The sequence below is a fragment of the Diaphorina citri genome, unplaced genomic scaffold (genome assembly GCF_000475195.1).
Source record: "Diaphorina citri unplaced genomic scaffold, Diaci psyllid genome assembly version 1.1 scaffold1235, whole genome shotgun sequence".
Taxonomy (NCBI): domain Eukaryota; kingdom Metazoa; phylum Arthropoda; class Insecta; order Hemiptera; family Psyllidae; genus Diaphorina; species Diaphorina citri.
Genome location: NW_007378664.1, coordinates 5,866 through 17,199, shown reverse-complemented (window position 1 = coordinate 17,199; position 11,334 = coordinate 5,866). Strand labels below are relative to the sequence as shown.

At 35.8% G+C, this 11,334-nt stretch overlaps 1 protein-coding gene across 1 annotated transcript; it reads left to right on the top strand.

Annotated features, from left to right (window-relative positions):
• The first annotated feature begins 362 nt into the window (after positions 1 to 362).
• On the top strand, positions 363 to 5,001 carry LOC113469788 (uncharacterized protein K02A2.6-like). The gene has a single exon (XM_026827711.1). The coding sequence runs from the start codon at positions 363 to 365 to the stop codon at positions 4,290 to 4,292; it is 3,930 nt and encodes a 1,309-aa protein (XP_026683512.1). The 3' UTR covers positions 4,293 to 5,001.
• The last annotated feature ends 6,333 nt before the right edge of the window (positions 5,002 to 11,334 follow it).

Below are 11,334 nucleotides of genomic sequence, written 5' to 3'. Positions count from 1 at the left end.
TACGTGTTTTATGAACATTTAAGCTATAATTTTATAATTTTTTGAAATATTGTTCCTCGTGTCTGTTTTTTGAAGTTTGCCGCGTACTCCGCGTAGCGAACAATAGAGTCCTATGTTGCCAGTTGCCACGTCTAAAGTGAGGCGATTTTTGGCTTCCGTAGTCCGCGTTGACTACCGTAGTTATTTTTATCAGTTGGACGATAACTTCACATCGGTGAATTGAAAAATGTAAACAATCAAAAAATGTGAAATTTTAAAAATAATTTGTTGCTAAAACTGAAACTTTAAGAATTTTTGAGCTTTGTTAGCTGTTTTTGTGAATAAATCATGTTTTAAAGAACAGTGAATGTATTTGAAGTGTAATGAGTTTGTACAACAAGCCATCTCCACTGGAGATCAATGATGCGGTGGGTGAGAACCTCAGAAAGTTCCGTCAAGAGGTGGACATATATTTCATAGCCACGGAGGCTTATGAAAAGCCAGTCAAAGTTCAGGTGGCAAGGTTACTCAATCTGTTAGGCCCAGAGGCTTTGAAGGTTTATAACACCTTTGACAAGGAAGAAGGTGTTGAGGAGACAGTAGAGTCTGTGTTGAACAAATTTGATCAATTTGTAAAGCCAAAAATTAATGAAACAATGACACACTACAACTTCTTCAAGCGAAAACAGCTTGAAAATGAACAGTTTGACCACTTTCTGACAGATTTACGACATTTGGTTGATCTATGTGATTTTGGAGATTTACGAGATAAAATGCTCCGTACCCAATTAGTCCTGGGATTACGAGACTCAGATCTCCAGAGCCGATTACTAAGGGAAGATATGACCCTGAAAAAGGTAATTAATTATTGCCAGGCTGTTGAGAGTGCTGACAGACACTCAAAGGTTCTTGAGAAAGAGTCAACTGTAGCAGTGAGTTGTAGCAAAATTACAGAAATAAAGTATAATCAACATGTGAATCGTGAACAACCAAGGCAACAAAATAGCCAAAGGAAATTTTCCTGTAGAAAATGTGGACGGTCCCACAGTATTAGAGAATGTCCAGCATATGGAAAAATATGCCTGAAATGTAACGAGAAAAACCATTTTGCTAATGTATGTAGGACCAATCATCAGAACCAATTTGGAAGAAAGGGTAAACCAGTAAATGAAATTGTGTATGATTTAGATACAGTAACCATTCTAGATGTGAATCAAGCTGAGTGGTTTGAAACAATTTACCTGAATAAAATTCCAGTGAAATTCAAAGTTGACACAGGAGCAGGAGTAAATGTCCTGTCTGAGGATGTGTATCAGAGGGAATTTTCAAACATTCCATTGGAAAAATCAAATTTGAGACTGGAGGCTTTTGGCGGCTTTGTAGTACAGCCCCTAGGAATGTTCAAAGGAGTATTCGAGTTTAGAGGTGTACATACATCTGCAAATGTGTATGTTGTCAAGTGTTCCAAATCATTGTTGGGATTTCAATCCATTACGGAGTTGGAGGTAATGGAGAAGATAAGGAACGTGGATGTTCAAGTGCAGTCATACGATGATGACAAGGATGTATTTCTGGAGAAGCATAAGGATGTATTTCAAGGAATAGGTCAGTTTCCAGATCTATGTTCATTGAAGCTGAAAGATGGTGCAGTGCCAAGGGCACAACCTAGTAGGAGAGTGCCCATGAAGATTAAAAACAAGTTACGAGAAACACTATCCCAGTATGTGAAGGAAGGTATTATTTCAGAATCAGAGGAACCAAGTGAGTGGGTGTCTAATTTAGTCTGTGTAGAAAAGGAGAATGGAGAACTTAGGTTATGTATTGACCCCCAAGAATTGAATAAAAATTTGGTCAGAGATTTCTATGAAATACCTAAATTAGAAGATATTAGAATGGAAATAGCAGATAAAAAATATTTTGCTGTTTTAGATATAAAAAGTGGATTCCATCATTTAGTCTTGGATAAAGAATCAAGTAAACTGTGTACTTTTAGTACACCTTTTGGGTGTTTTAGGTACTTACGTGCACCATTTGGTTTAAACTGCATTCCTGAAATGTTCAGCAAAAAAGTGAAAAAATATTTTTCTGGTATACAAGGTGTTGTCACATACATGGATGATGTATTGTGCTTTGCAGACTCTAAAGAAGAGCTGGATAAAATATTGTTAAATGTTGTAAATGTAGCCAGGAAATATAGTATTCGGTTTAATCCTAGCAAATTTCAATATTGTACTACTTCTGTAAAATATGTAGGTTCAGTGTTCTCTAATGGTACAGTAAAAGCTGATCCTGATAGAGTAAAAGTCATTTGTGAGTTACCAAGCCCTCAATCCAAGAGAGAGTTACAATCATACTTGGGTATGTTAAACTTCATTAGAGATCATATTCCAAATTTGTCAGAATTAATTTCACCTATGAGAGAACTTTTGAAAACTGATGTTATCTATGAATGGAAAGCTATGCATGAAGCTAATTTTCAGAAAATTAAATTGTTAATTTGTAATAATACTGAGCTGTATAATTTTGATTTTTCAAAACCAGTAGTGATACAGGCTGATTCATCTAAAGATGCAGTGGGAGGATGTTTACTCCAAGAGGGTCATCCAGTAGCTTTTGTTTCAAGGTGTCTGTCAGACACAGAAATCAACTATGCTCAAATTGAGAAAGAGTTATTAGCAATAACAGTGGTTTTAGAGAAGCTACATGATTATATCTATGGTCATCACAATGTTATTGTGCAAACTGACCATCAGCCTCTGATTAGTATAATTCAGAAGGATTTATGTAAAATTAAGAATAACAGGTTAAAGAGACTAAAATTAAAATTATTTCCTTATAAGTTTGAGTTAAAATACTTACCTGGGAAGTACATGTATATTGCAGACTACTTGTCTCGTAGTTTTGTTAAGAAAAATCAACCTGATGATACATCTATGACCGAAATGGTACATGTACTAAGTAATTGTATTTATTTCTCAAAAGATAAGTATGAAATGATAAGAGATGAGACAGCTAATGATCAAATACTTGCTAGAATCCTACATTATTATAAAGAAGGGTGGCCTAATAATAATTCTGTGCTTTGTACTGATGAGTGGTTGCATTTTTATAAAGTAAGAAAAGATATTACTGTTGAATATGACCTAATATTTTTAGAGGACAAATTAGTAGTCCCAAAAAATTGTAGAAAAATGGTACTAGAAGATGCTCATGAGGGTCATTTGGGTTTTGAGAAGATAAAAGAGCAACTCTGTGGTAGATATTATTGGCCAGGCATCAGATCACAATTGTTAAATGTAATTCAGTCTTGTAATGTTTGTCAAAAGTACCAGAGGTCAAAAATGAGAGATCCATTGTTAAACCATGAAATTCCTGAATTACCATTCAATAAGATAGGATTAGATTTTTGTGAGTATGGTGGAAAGAATTATTTGATCTCTGTAGATTACTATTCAAATTGGATAGAATATTATGAAGTCCCTGACAAGGACTCAAATAGAGTAATTCTATGTTGTAAAGATTTGTTCAGTAGGTTTGGTATTCCACACCAAGTAATTGCTGATAATGTACCTTTTAGTAGTTTTAAATTCAAACAGTTTGCCAAAGAATGGGACTTTAATTTAGTCAACACAAGTCCCTATCATAGCCAAAGTAATGGCATGGTTGAGAAAGCAGTTGGAATCTTTAAACAATTGTTAAAAAAGTGTAAAGAAGATAATAGTGACTTGTCTATTAGCATGTTGAACTATAGAAATAGTCCAGTAGCAAACAGTAAATACTCACCAGCACAGTTTTTGTTCTCTAGGCAATTAAGATCTAAAATTGTAACTTTCAAGACAGACCTAGAACCCAATGTGGTTGATAAGACTTTTGGTAAGCCAAATCGGCAGTTTCAGAATAAGTATTATAATTCTAGAGCTTTAAATAATGAGTCTACTTTCAGATTAGGACAGGAAGTCTTGGTACAAAATGTACGTAGTAGACAATGGGAAAGAGGTGTGATTATTGAAAAGCTTGATATACCTAGAAGTTATAAAATCAAACTTTGTAAAAATAATAAGATTGTACAAAGGAATACAAAATTCATCAAAAACTATGTCAGAAGGTGGGATGATTTATGTATGGATGATGATGATGTAAAAAATCAGTATGTTCCTAATAATTCGCAGGATAATAATGTTAGGGACCCTGTTGCTCGTGAGGAGGGTAATATTAGTAACCCTGTTACCCGGGAGGAGTGTCCAAGAAGCAATAACACGTATATAACTAGGTCAGGACGATTATCCAGAAAACCTACGAAATTCAATTTGTAAATAATATTTGTGTCTTAAGTAAATGACATTGATAACTTTGTAAATATTATCCCCATACCTAATATGAAAATCATGTTTGAAACATATCTGTAATAATGTTTTCTGTTGAATTTTTGTCCTTAACAATAATCTGATAATAATTTTGTTTTCTACATTTTTATTGCAAATGATAATTATTTTTCTCTTTTGAATTCTTTGTTTAAATTAGTAAATAATTATTTTTTTTTTTAATTTTTAAAAAATATAGGGAAAGGTAATAAGTAGGTACTTTGTATAAAAAACATTTTTTTTTTTTGTTAGTTTTAAATAAATACATAGTTTGTTGTTTAAATAGGCACTCTAGTGTGCATGATATTGCTTTAATAGGTACTCATGTGTACAAATTTTATTATGGGACTCATGTGTCCATTAAGATATTATTAGGTACTCTTGTGTACATTTTTTTTATGATTTTGGACTCCTGTGTCCATTAGATAATTGACTCTTGTGTCTAGTTTTGAGACTCTTTTTAAAAGAAAAGAGGGAGATGTGTAGGTAGCTAGGACGTTTGACAACAATGCTGAGTTGAGAAGCTAGCCACATCCCTACTTCAGTTAGAAAATAGAATTAAAAGGTACAAGACCTATGGACTCGAGTGTCCTTAAAATATCATAGTTCAAATTAATATAAAATTAATAAAGTGTTGTAGTTTTTGATTAAATAACTAAAATAAGAGTTCTTTATTTCCAAATATAAATCATTTACATTTACTTCAATAAGTAAATAGAACATTTTGTAAACATATATGTCGAAGTACCTATTCATGTATTAAGCACATAACTCACATATTATTAAAGTGAGGGTGAGAGAGAGAGAGAGAGAGAGAGGAAGGGAAGAGAAAGAAATTTGTAAATTACATTGTATCTAAATATAATATGTAGATTTATTACTTTGTAAATAAGTGCAAATAAAATATTATTATATTATTGAACGTAAAAAATCTGGTGTGAACATCACACGACTTTCCTTATCCTATTGAATGATGCTTATTTGAGTGTTCTTTTACCCTAACTTTTATGTATAGCTATCTATGTATGTTCATTTGTTCATGTTCACTGTTCACCTTCAGTTTTTACTTTTTACCCGTATGTAGGTAATGCAGGTATGTGTGCCTTTGTGTTATTGACACAGAGCGACAAGGTTCAAAGTTCACTTTATTACAGGGAAAGCTTTGAGGGTAGGTACTTAGGTGTGTCTGAGATGAAGGGTGTTCTTCATAATCTTCATATTCGAAGTCTCTTTAAATAAGAACACAACAAGTGCCTACTTGAGCTTTTTCAGTTTCAAATTTTGGCTTCTCTGAATTTCGACATTTTTTGTCTGAAAAATTTCCGTCTGAAATTTTTTCGTCTTTTTTAAAGTCCCCCCCCACTCTCTCCCTCTCTCTCACACGCTCCTCTCCTATCTATCTCTTCTTCCTTTTTCCATCTCTCTCTTTTTCCTCTCCTTCTTCTTTCTTTCTCCTCTTCTGCCCATCTCTTCCATTTTTCCTTCTCTCTCTCTCCTCTTTATTTTTTTTTTTACTTTTTAATTTTCATATTGTTTCATTAGAGGTTGAAAGCATTAAAACAAAAACTCCTTGTTCTGGTGCCTATTTTATTATTCTAATTGCTTTCGGTAGCTTCATTAGGGTCGATGCTGATGGCAAAGTTTAGTTCTTTTCCCGCCATATTTGCTGGATTCTCAAGAGGCCACTCCATTTCACAGACAGCTAGAAGGGCTGTCTGTTAATTTTCTTCCAGACTTCTCAGGTTTTCAAACAAAAAATTCTCGCCCTAAACGCAAGAAGTTAAACTGAAACGCATTTTGGCCAATCAGATGTTTGGAATTGATGCTACAGTCAAGCTTTTGTTCATAAATATGGCTCTCAGAAACGGAATAACCCATTTCTAAAAAATGGTATTGGGCCAAAGTAAGGAACCTTGAAGAACGTCTTACAACCCTGCCAATCTACGATATAGCCTGCTTTCCAGCAACAGTACCTGTATAAACTGATATTGAACGTTGGGCGGGGGGAGGAGGAGAGAAGGAGGAAAGAATAGGTCTTCTACCCCCCAATATTCCGTCAATCAGTAAACACGATCAAAAGCCTTTGTTAGATCCAAGTATGAAACTGGCTTTCTCCTCTCCTATCCTTCTTCTCTTTTCGTTTTAGGGACCATAATGGAGTTCTTATTGTCACAGTTCCCTCTATCAAACCTCTACAGTTTCCTCTTTGGGAATAAATAAATAAAACAAATGAAGGGGTCTCAAGGGCAGATCGGCCTTTTGAACAATCAGGGGCACTTCCTCTTTCAAAGATTGTATAAGGTAGAGAAAACTTCTGATTTCAAGATCCCAGAAGTTTGAAAAGTCCTTCTAAAAAATGGTATTGGGCCAAAGTAAGGAACCTTGAAGAACGTCTTACAACCCTGCCAATCTACGATATAGCCTGCTTTCCAGCAACAGTACCTGTATAAACTAATATTGAACGTTAGGCGGGGGGAGGAGGAAAGAAGGAGGAAAGAATAGGTCTTCTACCCCCCAATATTCCGTCAATCAGTAAACACGATCAAAAGCCTTTGTTAGATCCAAGTATGAATGGTGAACTTGACTTTTCACCACAAATAAACAATAAACAAGTAAAGTTTGTGTTCTTTGTCTGACTTAGTTTGTTTGTTTGTCTGACCTGCTTTTGCACCTTGGACTATGTCTTAATGGTTTAACAGGAAATGGGCGAAAATGCAAATGTCTTTTACCGTACCGTCAGGGCGTCAGGAAATTTAACGAGTAAGAAATTCGACCGCAAACTGAACAAAGGTTGGGAGAAACTTAACAACTCAGGTACCGAGAAAGGGTTTGTTTTGCTGCTGCTACTGATGCTGATGCTGCTGCTGCTGCTACTGATGCTGCTGCTGCTACTGATGCTGCTGCTACTGCTGCTACTGATGCTGCTGCTGATGCTGATGCTGCTGCTACCGATGCTGATGCTGCTGCTACTGATGCTGATGCTGCTGCTACTGATGCTGCTCTGACCTGCCTTTTCAAGGAGGCGCGAAAAATCTATCCTGACGTTTTTCTTTTGTTTTCTTTCTCTTCCTCTTCCTTTTTCCCCTTTGCACCTCTTTTTAATTTTATTTTTTCTGCCATTTTCTACTTCCCTGTCACCTCTATTCTCCAGTGAGAATATTTCTCGGAATTTCTCTTTCCTTTTCTTTTTTCCTCTTCCTCCTTTCTCCTCGTCCTCCTTCTCTTTCTCTTCTTCCTCTTTCTCCGGTAAACGGATCTATTTCATGGCCTCTCCTGGTATTGTAAACAAGCCATATTACATTTCCTTCATATCCTATCTACTTTTTCTTCCTTTCCTTCTTCTGCTTCTTCTTCTTCTTGCTTTTCTTTGTTTTTCCTCTCCCCTTCTCCTGCTTTGGCTTGTTCTTCCTAGTATTTTTCTCAGTTCTTCTCCTCCTCTTCCTCCTTCCCCTCCATTGTCAACATTTCCTCTTGAGTCTTCTTCTTCTTCTTCCTCTTCTTTTCCTCTCCTTTTTTGTATTTTTCTTCTAGCTCCTCCTCTGCTTGTTTGTATTTTCCTCTCCCTCCTTCTTCGCCTTGTTTTTCTCCTTAGAGTCCTTAGACCTGCCTTTTCAAGGAGGCGCGAAAAATCTTTCCTGATGTTTTTCTTTTGTTTTCTTTCTCTTCCTCGTCTTCCTTTTTTTTTGCGCCTCTTTTTAATTTTATTTTTTCTGTCATCTCTGGTTATCTGTCATTTCCTACTTTCTTGTCACCTCTATCCTCTAGCGAGAATATTTCTCGGAATTTCTCCTTACCGTTTCTCTTTCCTTTCGTTTTCTCCTCTCCTCGTCCTGTTTCTTTTCCTCCTTCTCTTCTTCCTCTTTCTCCGGTAAACGGATCTATTTCATGGCCTCTCCTGGCATTGTAAACAAGCCATATTACATTTCCTTCATATCCTATCTACTTTTTCTTCCTTTCCTTCTTCTGCTTCTTCTTCTTCTTGCTTTTCTTTGTTTTTCCTCTCCCCTTCTCCTGCTTTGGCTTGTTCTTCCTAGTATTTTTCTCAGTTCTTCTCCTCCTCTTCCTCCTTCCCCTCCATTGTCAACATTTTCTCTTGAGTCTTCTTCTTCTTCCTCTTCTTCTTCTTTTCCTCTCCTTCTTTGTATTTTTCTTCTAGCTCCTCCTCTGCTTGTTTGTATTTTCCTCTCCCTCCTTCTTCGCCTTGTTTTTCTCCTTAGAGTCCTTAGTGTTCTCCTTCCTTTTGCATTTTCCCCTCTTTCTCTTCTTTCTCCTTTTCTTCTTCTTTGTGTTTTTTCTCTCCGAGACGTCTTCATTTCGTTTTCCAAGACGTCCTTCAGGATTGTCTCGCTTATTTGCAAGAGATAGACACCTCGTTTTTCTGCATCCTTTTGTCTTCTGTGTCTATCTTGTCTTCTGTGTCTAATATCTTGTTTGTTCTCGCGTTTACATGCTGGTTTAGTCGCTTCATATTGGCTTTTAAGAAGTGTTTCTTTTTCTTTGTCATGGAGAATACGAAGAATTTCTCCCAAGGTGATTATTTCTTCTTCAATTGCTTTCTGGGACTTCGTCACTTCGTTCTAGTTTGTTGTGGCTCCACAATGGGTTGTTAGGATGTTTCATAGAGGAAACTGTAACAACAACGGAGAGCGGAGGTTCTGAGAACGAAAATCATCTGCTTCAGTGCTATACTTGAGATCCCAATAATTATTAATTATTTTGTTCATAAATGCATCCTTGGTGTTCTCCTTCCTTTTGCATTTTCCCCTCTTTCTCCTCCTTCTCCTTTTCTTCTTCTTTGTGTTTTTTCTCTCAGACACGTCTTCATTTCGTTTTCCAAGACGTCCTTCAGGGTTGTCTCGCTTATTTGCAAGAGATAGACACCTCGTTTTTCTGCATCCTTATTCCTTTTGTCTTCTGCCTCTATCTTGTCTTCTGTGTCTAATATCTTGTTTGTTCTTGTTCTCGTTTATATGCTGGTTTACTCGCTTCATATTGGCTTTTAAGAGATGTTTCTTTGTCATGAAGAATACGAAGAATTTCTTCCAAGGTGATTATTTCTTCTCCAATTGCTTTCTGGGACTTCGTTCTAGTTTGTAGTGGCTCCACAATGGGTTATTAGGATGTTTCATAGAGGAAACTGTAACAACAACAGAGAGCGGAGGTTCTGAGAACGAAAATCATCTGCTTCAGTGCTATACTTGAGATCCCAATAATTATTAATTATTTTGTTCATAAATGCGACTTTTACCGATGGTAAGTGTATTGTGTTGGTTGGTAAGTGTAATGGTTGTGTTGGTTGATGGTAAATGAATTGGTTGTGGGACTATCGGGGATAAAGTGACATTTACGGTTTATGTCGTTATGTTGTTTCTGGAGAGGATGTCCAAGCCTGTTTATTAATAGTAGTACATGTTTTTGTGCGTTAACTACGGAATGGGTATGCTATAACATAGACCACATGACTTTAATAAAGCAGTTGATCATGTGTGATGAAATGAAAATGGCGCGGCGTGCGGCGGTGAAACAGTTGAATCATAAGAAGATTGCAAAATTGGTTGTTAGGCAATCTATCGGAAAAACACTAATATTTACATCTCTAGCAATCTTTTACATAATGCTCTAAAAGTACTAAAACTCTTTCATTTCATCATGCTCTAAATCTCTTCATAGAAACTAATCCATCAGATTTTCATGTTAGGTAATCAAGTGTGTAAAATTTCCAGCTAATTTTAGACAAACAAGTTTTCAGCAGAGATTGTACCAAACTTGAAACTTTACTCAAGTATACATTTATGTACTTACATATTAAGTAGGTATATGATATTTTGTAAACATACATATATGTCGAGGTACCTATTCATGTATTAAGCACATAACCCATATTAAAGTGAGGGTGAGAGAGAGAGAGAGAGAGAGAGAGAGAGAGGAAGGGAAGAGAAAGAAATTTGTAAATTACATTGTACCTAAATATATGTAGATTTATTACTTTGTAAATAAGTGCAAATAAAATATTATTACATTATTGAACGTAAAAAAGCGAGAACAGAGACCGAGACAAAGAGAGATAGGGAGAGAGAGAGAGAGAGAGAGAAGGAGAGAGAGAAAGAGAAAGAGAGCCATAAGGAAAGAGAGAGAGAGAGAGAGAGAGAGAGAGAGAGAGAGAGAAGTAATATTATGACAAAATCTACGTTTAACAAGTTCAATTTTTTGTATGTATGAATATGAACTGGCAAACAAAAATACCTGGAATACAGTAATTTGCAGCTGCTCCACGCAAATAAGTCATGGGAAAATCTTTATATTCACCCTGTCTAGTTGTTATCAATGATGCATTGGATTACATCATCAGACCAAGAAAACAGCAATCGCGCATTAAAGGGTTAAGTATGCGACTATGCGGTAGCTATCAGCTATCCATCGATCTAACTATTGATGTGTTGTTTATAATGCAGATACATCTTCCTTGGAAAACAGCTGTTCCTTATGACTTATCTAATATCTATTCATGTACCTCTTGGTCTTACGGATGTTTAGTGAAAACTGTTATGCATACAACCATATAACCATAACCAAGGAATCTGACAGTCTATTAACTAAGTATTATTATAAGCACTACCAATAGTATAACTGATGTGAACTGTGTAGGCCTCAGACTCTTTTGCCTAAGGTGAATTTTCAACAAGAATAACACAGTGAATGCTGCTATCCGAGATAAAAACTAATGGCCCATTCCACAAAGTAAGTTTGAATTCCGTTCAAGTGAAACTCTTGAATTGAGCGATCTGATTGGCTAAAATTTTTACCGTTTTTTTTTTAAAATCAACCAATCAGATTTGCTTCATCCAAAGAGTTAAACTCAAACTGAGTTTACACTCACTTCTCTCTTCGCTTTCGGGACGATAAGACGCAGTCCCGGTTTCCTCTATCACACTCCTAAAAAAAAAAAAAAAAAAAAAAAAAAAAAAAAATGAAAAAACGCGAAAAAAACATATAA